Source organism: Pistacia vera, unplaced genomic scaffold (assembly GCF_008641045.1).
Source record: "Pistacia vera cultivar Batoury unplaced genomic scaffold, PisVer_v2 Contig225, whole genome shotgun sequence".
NCBI lineage: Eukaryota > Viridiplantae > Streptophyta > Magnoliopsida > Sapindales > Anacardiaceae > Pistacia > Pistacia vera.
This window is the reverse complement of record NW_022196030.1, coordinates 919470-933295: the sequence shown is the minus strand read 5'-3', so window position 1 is coordinate 933295 and position 13826 is coordinate 919470. Positions and strand designations below refer to the sequence as shown.

At 34.6% G+C, this 13826-nt stretch overlaps 1 protein-coding gene across 2 annotated transcripts; it reads left to right on the top strand.

The window, feature by feature from the left end:
• Positions 1-4906: 4906 nt before the first annotated feature.
• On the top strand, positions 4907-10822 carry LOC116130868 (E3 ubiquitin protein ligase DRIP2-like). 2 transcript variants are annotated; one of them, XM_031416563.1, is made up of 7 exons: positions 4907-5440; positions 6542-6641; positions 8255-8555; positions 8697-9136; positions 9244-9294; positions 10242-10314; positions 10441-10822. In XM_031416563.1, the coding sequence occupies exons 1-7, from the start codon at positions 5314-5316 to the stop codon at positions 10612-10614; spliced, it is 1266 nt and encodes a 421-aa protein (XP_031272423.1). In that variant the 5' UTR covers positions 4907-5313; the 3' UTR covers positions 10615-10822. The 2 variants fall into 2 exon arrangements, with proteins under 2 accessions (XP_031272423.1, XP_031272424.1); XM_031416564.1 differs by lacking the exons at positions 4907-5440; positions 6542-6641 and adding an exon at positions 7577-7604.
• The last annotated feature ends 3004 nt before the right edge of the window (positions 10823-13826 follow it).

Here is a 13826-nt window from a genome sequence, read left to right as displayed (position 1 = left end):
TTTCTAATGCAAATAGCTTTCTGGATATGACAAGCCTTGAATCTGCACCAAGCAATATTGAAAATTCACGGCATGAATAACATAATAATGTTATTTGGGTTTTCTGGCAAGTTGAGACAGAGAAGAAAACGAAGGAAGATATGACTGTTTTGGATTTTATATATTTAAAAAACAAAAAATTCCTTCTTATCCTTACATAGAGTTTTGAAACATTGCATTGTTTCATGAAACAATTTGTCTTTTGGTTGCATTGTTTCATGAAACAACTTATCTCTTTTCCTTTAACTTTATAAATAACCAAATTCCAACAGCAAGTCGCTGTGGGAAAGGAAACAAGACATGGGGTTGGTCTGACAAAGAGCTTTTAGCAACATTTACAAAGTATCGATGGTATATAATGGCATTTGCGGATAAAATTACGGCGGCATTGGACTTTTTGTGAACAAGATGGGCTGGGATTCTTCCATTATCTCGGAACGCCCAATGCTTATTACAATGAGCATGGAGAAGAGGCTTATACCTATGGCTGCAGTTATATATTGAAGTTATACCAAGAGAAGTTGAATCCTTCAAAAAAGGCAAAATGATCATAGTGTAGAAACATGGATGCATTATTTGTAGAATCCTTACATTGTAAAATCAAAATTGCAATTTTCTATGATATCTGATATTTTAATCTATGATTTTGTATCCCTAGAATCTCCGGTCTTGCTCACTCTTGGTTACATGTATCTAGTTTGCTTTGTTCTTATATAATAAAAATATTACACAGGATTTTCCTTAAATCTTCAAAGCTGTCTTCAGGAATCACACATTTCAAGGTTCAATGGAAATATCTTCCTCTCTCGTTAAGAGGGCATATCAAGACGAAGTGCAATAATGTATTTTTATTATGGATAAAGACTGGCTCACAACTCAACTTACAAACTTTCTCTCACAATACATACGTGACAGTTCATAATTTGTCAGCTCATAAATGGGTAAGTGTCGCTTACATGTTGTAATCATCTAAATGAAAAAGTTTTATGTTTTTACATGTTTCTTGAATACATTTATGATACTAATTCTTAACATTCTCTTGATGTATTATTAACAGTGCGAATCATTTGTCAAGATTTTATTGTAATGAAAATGATGTTAAGACTTTTAATTACATTATGGTCCTACACTTTTAATATAAAGTGAATGGGTAATTGCTGATGTGGATTATAATAAAAGTTACATACGGTTATGTCTCTTGGACAGTTGTCTTTGATGAAAAGATAATTGCATTTATAAAAGAGATTTTACAGGTCCCCATTTGATGCAATTAATTCATTTTTCCCAAAACTATCACTCTAAAAAATTATAGTCAATAGAAGACTCTATATTCTGAAGTGACAGAAGCAAGAAGACTAAACAACAATTGCTATGGTTGGAGGTTTGTAAATTACTTTGGCAATATTCCATGAATATTTGACATGTTTATAATTGATTATATTATGAACGTTTGTGTAATGATGGAATAGAAATGTTTTTTACAAATGAAAGAATAAAGAATACATATATAATTTTGGAGCTTGCCAGAGGAGTATTGCTTAGATCCGGCCTACTTGCCCTAAACCGCCCTGTTTGCCCAAGGTTTTGGTACGATATGACTTATTTCACATATGAGAAAATGACAAAAAATGAACAACAGATAATTATAAATATCATAATAAAAATTTGAACTAACATGTAGAAGGTTTTTTATACATATACTCGAATTGGCTCAACTTGACTCGGCTGTTTACACTGTTAGTCTCATCAATATAACCTGTAGAAGGGGTCTACAACAATTTCCTCTTCAAAGTTTAGGAAAGTACAAGGATTTCAAAGAGTAATAAATATACCCAAAAAAAATCAATGGAATTTGTTACTTTACCATGTAAAAACCATAATGCCATTTGTCTAATTACATATTCTTTTCATTTTTCATTTCTTCAATTTTTATTTTAACTATATAAATAATAATATTTATTCACCAATTTATATAATAAATTAAATAGTGAGCCAGCCTCAAACAAATACATAAGGTCATGTGGTTGTAGTCATTGGGGTTTGGGGATGGTGCAAATGATGCACCAAAGCAATATAGGACTTTCTATGGGGATTCAAGGGACTGAAGTGGCCAAGAAGAGCTTAGATATTGTCATCATGGATGATAATTTTTGTGCAATAACCACAGTTTTGAGATGGGAAAGATGTGCCTATACCAATATCCAGAAATTCATTCAGTTCTAGGTTACGGTAAATGTTGCTGCTCTTGTGATAAACTTTGTCCGAACATTTTCTCAAGGTGAAGGACCTATAACAGTAGCCCAAATGTTGTGGATGAATTTGATCATGGACACATTAGATGCCCTGACTCTGGCTACAGAGCTGCCCACAAAGGAGCTAGCTCATGGACAAATCACCTGTGGGTGGTACCGAGCCGCTTATCACTAATGTTATGTTGAGAAATATTTTAGCTCAAGCTTTCTATCAGATTGCCATCCTCTTGACCTTTCAGTTCAGAGGAGAATCAATCTTTGGTGTTAATGAGAAGGTAAAGGATACCTTGATCTTCAACATATTTGTCCTTTGCCAAGTATTTAATGAATTCAACGCCAGGAAGCTTGAAGAGAAAAAACATCTTTTAAGGGATACATAAGAACAAGAAGTTGCTTTGGGGGATAATAGCAATAACCATTGTTCTTCAAGTATTAATGGTGGAACATCTGAAGAAGTTTGCAGATACTGAGAAACTGAATTGGGGTCAATGGGTGAATGTATTAGTATCGCGGCTGCCTCTTGGCCGATTGGTTGGCTTGTGAAGTGCACACCGGTTCCGGAGAAACCATTTTTCAGCTATCTCAAGTGGAAAAAATCCAGAGAGTCGATTTTTTCGTATCAACAATTTCTTTTAAAGTTTTCTCAGATATGGGCTGAGGGATGAGTGGCCGTGGCTCCCATTCCAAGCTCCAGCTTCCCAGTGGAATTTAAGGATAAACATATATTTTTTTTAATTTTTATTATATGTAAATTTATTTTGTATTACATTTTTTTAAATTGGAAAAATATTAATCAGCTATCTCCACTTGCTTCACATTTCTTTCTTTTATTCTAAACGTTATTCAAGTTAAAAAATAATAAATTTAATTTTTTATATTTATTCTTCTATTTATTATACAACATTATATATATAAAAAAGAAATATACATATGTCTCTAATGACTCACTAATTACATTTGTATGCAATTCACTTAAATAAATTACACATAATGTATATAGATCTCATATGGGTTGTAAATACGACACTTGTTGATCACTAAAAGAAGAAAAAGAGTTAAAAACAAGGAAACAATAGGAGGGTTAACGAAGATCGAATGAAAAGAGACTACACGACGATTAGGAATTAAACGTAAATAAAGGTACTCGTCCTCTCCAAAATTCAATTCTCTCTTTATTCCTTACATGAAAGTTGAAGGATGATCAAAAAATTGATGCATGTTTTTCAATTATTTCTTCTCAACAATTTTAGTGATTCTGGGGTGTGGTTGGACGTGTAAAGGGTGTAATTCCTGACTCTTTTTAGGTTTGTTTTGTTTGGCGTCATCCCTCTCTTGTTTAGGCCGTGTTGTTTCGGATTCGTCCTACTTAAGTTATAATTTTTTATTCATTATAAAATTAAAAATTACCCAAAAAAATAATTATAGAGATTCTTGATTGAGTTTCTTGTTGGTAAGTGTTAATAAATGTATCATGAAATTAAAGGTAAATAACCAATTAATAAAGGAAATGTATATAATGTTATAAATCTGGAAAACAAAGACTGTTTCATAGTGTTTATTATGGTATTTATGAGGAATGCTTATAGAAAAGCCACTTCCTGTTGGAAACCTCAAGGAATTAAAGACAAATTTTGTACAAGAAGATAAGTCCTGATAATTCAAGGTGGCAACTTCCTTCTATCTATTTTCGATAAATCCCACCTCTTATTTGTCTCATACAAATCCTAATTTTTTTCATTTTGGAATAATTTCTTGTGTTCTCAGATATTCTTCATTTTTCATCAACATCAACTTTTGACTTCACATTTTTATGTTTTCTGCTTTTGAATAAAATCATTTATTTATTAAAAATGATCATTTACCCCTCATTTTTATTATTTATCTCACTGAGATTATTAAAAAAAAAAAAAAAATCTTACAGAAAGTAGTTGATATTATCCGATGATTGTGGCTGAATTTAAATATCAATTGAAATTATAAGGAGCCTTGGTTTTAGATGGAAAACCAACATAGGTAAAAATTAATCATTACTGGATAATCTGATGGTAAAAGAGTAAAGAGATTTAACAGGGCTCTTAAGTTCGAGTCTCCTTAAACACTATCAATTGAAATTATAAGGAGATATAGGCAAAAATTAATCATCAGATAATCTAATAATAAAAGATTAAAGGGGTCTAATATGGGTTCTCGAGTTCAAGTCTTCTCAAACACTAATAAGAGTCCAATCATTCACTTCATAACCCTAAGAGATTAATTGAGGTACCCGCAAAAGACACCCTCGTTACAAAAAAAATAAAAGAGGCAAAAATTACCCTTTTTAAATTTTAACGTGAGCTGCACGTGATGATAACTAACGTGCGCCAGGTGCCGGTTATAGCGCTGTGTAGAGTAAACGCCGTAACTCTCTGCCACTTGTAAAACCTCTAACACGAGAAAAACACACACAAAAATATAAAATCGTGGGCTCACGCAACATCACTCAATGACGCTTCAACTCAAGTGCGCAGTTTAACTAATCTTCACTTGAGCGGCGCATTTTACCTCCGATCCCTCAATAAATTCATTACTTGTAATCTTGGGTTTATCTGTTTGAGAACTGACTCGCCTTTCGTAAACATAGTACACTATTATTATGTTCTCATTCATGTTGTTAACTATTGAGCCTCGAACAGATCATCGAAACCCTCTCGCCATTTTCCCAATCAAACCAATCCCACGTTGAATACTCCGAATCCCCTTATTGTTTTGTTCTTTCTCACCCACCAAACACACCCACTCTACCCAGAGAAACAAAATGAAACAAACAAAATCGTCATTTTCTGGTTGATTTTGGTCGTGATTGTGCTGTTTTATCGTCCAAAACCAAGGAAAAATCTCATGATTTGCTGTTTATTTGTTACATGCACCATGCGAAGTACGTGAATAAATACATATATGTAAACATATACAAAGTCACAAGCGAGTGTGTGTAGAGTAATGTGTAGGTGAGTTCGTATAGTTCTGGTTGTGGTGGTGGTGAAAAATGATGATGATGGCGAATAGCCAAGTGTTGAAGGTGAGCAGGGAGAAGCTTGTAGCATGCATGACATGTCCTCTCTGTAAAAAGCTCTTTAGAGATGCCACCACCATATCTGAATGTCTACACACCTGTAAGTTTTCTTCTGGCTCTCTTTGTTTCTCCATCTTTTTCTCAATTACTTTTTATATAATTTAATTAATGCTCCTTTTTTGTTTCCCGATCTGGGTTCTTTGCTGGTTACGTTATTTTTTTTCTTCTGTTGATTGAGGAGGATACTTATGTTGTTTTCTTGAATAATTGGTGTCCTGGATGTCTCCAGATTTACGTTCTCGTGATATGGGTCTGGCTACATTTATGCCTTAGTGTGTTTTTCAGATGCAAAGATTGAAACTTGATTCGTATTATGAATTTTCTTTATATGCCTGTAATGATATTATGATATAACTTGGTAGATATAGTAGTACTACTACTCAGAAAAAAAGTTTATTTTTTGTGAATAGTTTTGTCGATTGCCATTTATGGCTACCTTAAGCCAATATTTTGAACCGTTTTTCATTCTGTTCTTGACAAACTTTTTGTAAGTTCATATTTTGACTGTTCTATGTACAAGTTGTCACAGTCTCAAAGGAACAAACTTACCTGAAAACGTTTTGCATTTGAATGTTCCCGGAATTAATTTAATCTCCTTACTACTGCATGTATGTACTTATTAGGTGGCTTTTTGCTCCTCTGCTATTTCGATGATGGCATTGTTAAATTTATATGATACTTGTTATACACATTTCATGTTGTAACTATATATGTTTTTACTGTATACATATTATGAGAATAATTTGTTGGAAGTTCTTCATGGTTCCATGTTTTATTTGCTGTTCAAAAGCATTCAGTAACTTGTTAATGCGTTGATATTAATAAAGGATTTTCAATTTGCCTTTAGTTATATGAATGAGTTTTGCTCTGTTTTTTATTTTAACACTTTGGTCTGGTAACACCATGTCAAATATTACCTGCATCAACTTTAAGGATTAGTTCCTGATGATGACAAGGTTTGCTGGTGACCAGTCTGACTTAAAATCTCTCTTTTTATTTAACATTTTCATGAAAGAATGAGCTAAATAAATTGATGTATTACCTTGCAGTTTCATGAAACATTATTAGTGGCCTTTGTTACATATTGTAAATGTATTATTAACCTGAACCATTTGATACATGGCTTTGATTTTAAACACAGTTTGCAAGAAGTGCATATGTGAGAAGATAACGGAAGAGGGACTGAACAGCTGTCCAGTTTGCGACATTGAGCTGGGTGGTGCCCCTCTGGAGAAACTCAGGTTCTTGATCATGTTCTGCCACCAACTTTAACTTTCATATGACAGCTAGTTGCCTACTGCTTATACTGCAATACTATTCTGTACCAAAGTAACAATAGTAGCTTACATTGTTGGATTATTAAAAGTTTATATTTTTTGGACTAAATAGTTCATCTATTGTGCATATTGCTAGTCCATCATCAAGATACTGCAAGTAATATTTACTAAGAGGGATAATTATTGATACGTTACATAGACCTGAAAGTGTGTGCACAATATAACTGATACATTGGCAAAATGACAGATCTTCGTTTATGCTAACGTAACTGATGTGTCAGGGGAAAACAAACTTTAATGAAGTACTGTTTTTCGGGAATGAGCAGATGGATAATTGTCTTTTTGCACACTTGTTTATTTTCTCTTCTTTGGATTTGTTAGAATTAAAAGTGTTGACAGATAATAGCCATAATGTTTTAATCTGGTTAGTTTGATGCAGTATATACATGTTCTGTTCCCAAATTATGTATGAAGTTCAACAGTTGCGTAGTCTGATCTAGGCTATGGATTGCGCTGTAAATTTAAATCACAGTGCATGTTGATACTTTTTGTCTGTAATTGATTTTATTTTTACTGCCTCTGCATTTATTTCAAACAAAAGTAGAGGCAAAAAAAGCTATTTGATAAGATATAATTATCCTAGTAATTTAGAGTTGTGTTGTTATTAGATGAATCTGAAAATATGTGTTTCATAAGATGACATGCTGGTGCAGCTGGTTTAGTCCGGTCTGAAAATATGGATAGAAAGAAAACAGCCAAATAGGACTTCTCTTCTACAAACTGAAAGAATCTCGATGGACCTTGTATTTGATTCACCACCTTAAGACTTCCGTTTCATGTAAGCTAGACTTCTTAGCTCCACTTGGCCTCCTTGGCACCATTGAACATTATGAGAAAAGAAGAAATTGTCAAACCTATCATGCAATGGTACAAGTTTTCCTATGTTTCGAGATGCTTTTATGTGAAACTTAGTTACATGTATATGTTTTTTGTTTTGGCACATGTACTTGTGATAAATTACCATTCAACTTTGATAAATTTCTTTATACATACAAAAAGAGAAAGCAATAACTTTTTAAATTATTGCAGGCATTATATTGTTTACAAAATGATACTTTAATGTAATTTGGATTGTGTAAACCTTTGGAGGTATTGGTCTATTTAAGTGGTGTTTCTTGGTTGATGAACCTGCAGTAATCCATTTTGATGAGCTTATAAGAATTTGACAGTAAATAAAGATGTACATTAGGTAATTCCATAATATAGTCAAGTTAATCATTCCTTGGCAATGTATCTGATTTAAGTGTAATATTTGTGTATTTCTGTCATCACTGAAATCCTTATAATAAGGACACTTTATCCCTGCTGTGGGAAGGCTGCTTCTTGTTGTCTCTATGTGTGTGTTCATAGGCATGATTTTCCGATACCACATCTACCAAGCATTATACCCTATCCTATAATTATTAGTCAATTTATTTAATGATTTCTTACCTCTTGTAGGAAAACGGAGAATCAGGTGATGATGTCATTGGTATCTATGTTTATTGAATCTTTGCTTGTTTTCCTATAATCTACAGGGGAGACAACAATTTGCAAGATCTGAGGCTCAAACTCTTCCCTTCCAGAAGAAGTAACTCTGCAGCACCTGAAGCTGTGTGCTCAATCCAATTGCCAGCAAGAAGAAAAGAGAGATCTCTGTCTTCATTGGTGGTCAGCACACCTAAAGTACCAGCCAAGTCTAGCCAGAACAGAAGAAGATCAAAGCCAGGTCCAAAAAAGCATCCTGCTGTACAGGAACCTGTCCAGGACGTTGAAGATCACCAGGAGAGTATAAGCTCACCAGAGACTCTTAGCAAAATTGCACAATATAGAATGCAGGTAAAGGTGGCTATGGTTTGGTTTTTGGTGCTTGTTATATTGTTGTAAATGTGATACTATGTCTTTCTTTTTTCATGTGATGTTTTAAATTACTAGCTCCTGTTTCTAATATGCAATAGCTTCACTACTGGCATGATGCAGATATCTTCTGCTGCTGAAACATCTAACCAACGTACAGATGATAAAGATACAGAGGAGAATACCAATACTCTGGATGGGAAAGCTGATTTATGGAAACCCTTAAATTTTTTGGTTGAAGCTGCAAGCAAAACAAAGTCTAGCAAGTCTAATTCACGAGCGAGTGTTGTCAAAACAGCATTCACCAATGCCAATGACAATGAACGACTCCTTAAGGCCAAAGTAAAGGAATGTGGTAATGCATCAAAAGGCCATGGTAATGAAAAAGACGCAATTCCTGGGCCATCATCCTCAGGGAAACCTAGAAAAACTCAAGGCCGACCTAGAAAAGCAGCTGCCTCTCAGGTGTTTAATGTTTCAGCACAATCAGTGGTGGACACAAATAGTAAATATGATGGAAGATTTGGTCCAATTTGGTTCTCTTTGGTTGCTTCTGATGACCAGTGAGATTTTATTTTTTTCCTTAGAAATACTAATATTGATTGATTTAAATAAGTTCCTTTATAATCTCATATAAATTGAGTTTTTTTTTCTTTATGGACGGTTTCAGGGAAGGAGATGCACCCCTCCCACAGATAACTTCATGCTACTTGAGGGTTAAGTGAGTTTCAATAACATTACTACCTGAAAAAGTGCTCATATTACCTTTCTTTTTCATATCCTTTTTTGGGTTCTGTCAAAGAGAACCTTAAGATAAAAAAAATGCTTTTTATTGCCTCTTATATTTTACTTGAAGACCGTGCTTGTTATCTTTGAATTTTTTTATATATAAGTGGTCAATTTCACTTGAAATGGTTGGGCACATGCTCCTTGCAACATATGCTTTATTTATGAGTTTCCAATGTCTGGTATGATGTTTCTTTTCAATCATGTAATATATTTGCTTTTCAAAATTTAACCAAATTTCAATAGTTTCGATTTTGAGGTAGTGAAAAAGGTTGCAAGTTTTTCTCCCATTAGGCTTTACTTAGTTATTCCTCATAAATTCTTCTTCTCCTTATAACTTCAGATCAAGCTGACTTAAGATGTCAACTGGGTATAGGCTGTAGTAGGCCTTCAGTTTTTTTTTTTTTTTTTTTTTTTCCGCTGAATATGTTTGATAAGTTCTCTAATCTTTCAAAACCAGGAAACCTTTCTATCTTTTCTTTTCTTGTGAGTGGATCTTATTGGATCACTTCTCTTTCCCATATTTCTCAGTAGTACACAACCAAAAATACACCAAAAGGTATACGTAGTAAAGCAGCAAGAGGAAAGGATCATGGGGAGTATTAACCAATTACAGTCAGTAACAGAAAGAGAAAAAACTTCTTTCTTTTCCCCCTCAGTACGAACCCTTACTAACAATGCATTTGATCTCTATTTTAAGAATTTGTCAAGTGTTAATGAGTTTCACATACTATTTCATATAAGGGATTTATCTATCACTCTCAGTTTTTGCTCTCAAATGTCTGCAAACACATTGTTTTAACCTGATTATCTAGATGCTTTTATAACTTCTTTAAAGGACATGCTTATCACTTTTATTTATGAGTTTTCTAATTACTGTAGGGATGGTAGTTTGCCTGTTTCTTTCATCAAAAAGTATCTCGTGAAAAAACTCAATCTAGCTAATGAAGCCGAGGTAAGTTCATCTCTGCCTTCTCCAGGGCTGTTGAGATCTCTTTCTGCACTTAGGCACCTTCAATAAACCAGTTTTCACAAGAAGCTGCATCAACACTGAACTGACCTGCTGCTGATAATTATACAGGTGGAGATCTCATTGCGGGGTCAGCCAGTGCTTTCTACACTGCAGCTGAACAACTTAGTGAACTGGTGGGTGCAGACAGCCTCAACATCAGAAAGAATACAGACATCGGTAGGCAGCTCAGCCAAAGATTTTGTGATGGTTCTGTCTTATGGCCGGAAAGCTCAACCCCCATAAACATGTTACAAAAATGTTTACAGCAGTAATAGGGGTTTGGAGGTCTGAGGAGCAACATTTTTCCAAGCATGCCTTTTCATTTTGAAGCATATATGATTTGACCTCAGTTTTTACCATCTCGGATTTCCTTGTTATGTTCAACTTGCTTGTAACGTAGCAAAATATTTAAGGGGAAAGGTGCTAGATTATGATAAATACATACCGAACTCACAGAAAAAAATATACACTTTCTCAACCTTGCTTCAGGTTCTTGATTTCTAGCATTAACAATGTCATAATTCATGCATTGCGGTGAAAACTGGACACCCACCTATCATGATGATACAGTTGAACAGTCATCTAGGATTCCAAGCAGGTTAATAGTTAACATACAACATATGAAAAAATAATACAGTCATTGCTTTGTGAGGTCAAGTTTGGTGTGGTGAATCGTATCATGGTAGAGTAAAGACATCAGCATCCATCGTGTACAGCAACAAAAAGACATACAAGAGGACGCTCAGATTATGATACAGCCCTATGTAAAGTGACCGAGTCTTCACATGCAAGATGCAACTGTACTTGAAATTTTATACTCAAGTCTCAAGATTCAAGATGCGCTCAACTTTGGTGGACTTGGCGTCTGCCAAAATTGAAACATAAGAAGATTCTGATATTTGATTTGCTTTACTTCCAGAATAATGAGTTGCACATCTAAAAGTTGATAATTTACCAAAAATTCGGGATGAAGGGATCATCCCAAGTAACACTGCCCACAAATTAAACCCATCATTGCTTTTTGACTCTCTAATCCCAAATCTTATAAAACATAAACTAGACCAATATTTGTTAAAACCACGCCAAAGGCTAATGGATACTGTGATAATATCCATCACAATGATGCTGATTCTCAAGAACAACTGATTACTCAGTATCATAACCTCCCAACTACCAAAACAAGACACGGTACCAGATTAAGCATATTCTTGAACCACTATGACAAGGCAAAAGAAAACTGAAACATGGTAGCTAAAGATACAACTCTGGATAACAATNCTGAATATGTTTGATAAGTTCTCTAATCTTTCAAAACCAGGAAACCTTTCTATCTTTTCTTTTCTTGTGAGTGGATCTTATTGGATCACTTCTCTTTCCCATATTTCTCAGTAGTACACAACCAAAAATACACCAAAAGGTATACGTAGTAAAGCAGCAAGAGGAAAGGATCATGGGGAGTATTAACCAATTACAGTCAGTAACAGAAAGAGAAAAAACTTCTTTCTTTTCCCCCTCAGTACGAACCCTTACTAACAATGCATTTGATCTCTATTTTAAGAATTTGTCAAGTGTTAATGAGTTTCACATACTATTTCATATAAGGGATTTATCTATCACTCTCAGTTTTTGCTCTCAAATGTCTGCAAACACATTGTTTTAACCTGATTATCTAGATGCTTTTATAACTTCTTTAAAGGACATGCTTATCACTTTTATTTATGAGTTTTCTAATTACTGTAGGGATGGTAGTTTGCCTGTTTCTTTCATCAAAAAGTATCTCGTGAAAAAACTCAATCTAGCTAATGAAGCCGAGGTAAGTTCATCTCTGCCTTCTCCAGGGCTGTTGAGATCTCTTTCTGCACTTAGGCACCTTCAATAAACCAGTTTTCACAAGAAGCTGCATCAACACTGAACTGACCTGCTGCTGATAATTATACAGGTGGAGATCTCATTGCGGGGTCAGCCAGTGCTTTCTACACTGCAGCTGAACAACTTAGTGAACTGGTGGGTGCAGACAGCCTCAACATCAGAAAGAATACAGACATCGGTAGGCAGCTCAGCCAAAGATTTTGTGATGGTTCTGTCTTATGGCCGGAAAGCTCAACCCCCATAAACATGTTACAAAAATGTTTACAGCAGTAATAGGGGTTTGGAGGTCTGAGGAGCAACATTTTTCCAAGCATGCCTTTTCATTTTGAAGCATATATGATTTGACCTCAGTTTTTACCATCTCGGATTTCCTTGTTATGTTCAACTTGCTTGTAACGTAGCAAAATATTTAAGGGGAAAGGTGCTAGATTATGATAAATACATACCGAACTCACAGAAAAAAATATACACTTTCTCAACCTTGCTTCAGGTTCTTGATTTCTAGCATTAACAATGTCATAATTCATGCATTGCGGTGAAAACTGGACACCCACCTATCATGATGATACAGTTGAACAGTCATCTAGGATTCCAAGCAGGTTAATAGTTAACATACAACATATGAAAAAATAATACAGTCATTGCTTTGTGAGGTCAAGTTTGGTGTGGTGAATCGTATCATGGTAGAGTAAAGACATCAGCATCCATTGTGCACAGCAACAAAAAGACATACAAGAGGACGCTCAGATAATGATACAGCCCTATGTAAAGTGACCGAGTCTTCACATGCAAGATGCAACTGTACTTGAAATTTTATACTCAAGTCTCAAGATTCAAGATGCGCTCAACTTTGGTGGACTTGGCGTCTGCCAAAATTGAAACATAAGAAGATTCTGATATTTGATTTGCTTTACTTCCAGAATAATGAGTTGCACATCTAAAAGTTGATAATTTACCAAAAATTCGGGATGAAGGGATCATCCCAAGTAACACTACCCACAAATTAAACCCATCATTGCTTTTTGACTCTCTAATCCCAAATCTTATAAAACATAAACTAGACCAATATTTGTTAAAACCACCCCAAAGGGTAGTGGATACTGTGATAATATCTATCACAATGATGCTGATTCTCAAGAACAACTGATCACTCAGTATCATAACCTCCCAACTACCAAAACAAGACACGGTACCAGATTAAGCATATTCTTGAACCACTATGACAAGGCAAAAGAAAACTGAAACATGGTAGCTAAAGATACAACTCTGGATAACAATCACAATCAATAATAGACTCTAAACCCTTGAATGCAAGCCAAAAGTTGGTCATAAATTAGATCAACCAACTTCTAATAGATGCAAACATATGATATGATAGTAACATGAACTTCCATAAGTTAATGCCATTTATCACAAATGCCAAATCTTACTACTACCCTTCAATGGGAAAGACCAAAATCTTCATTCTTCATCAAGCCTATTCTCATCCCTCAACAGAGAAGCATGAATCCAATAATTGGGTATATAACAAAGAAAATGCATTTGCGCAAGCTAACAATGAACCCACTTCTATGTACAAACTTCAA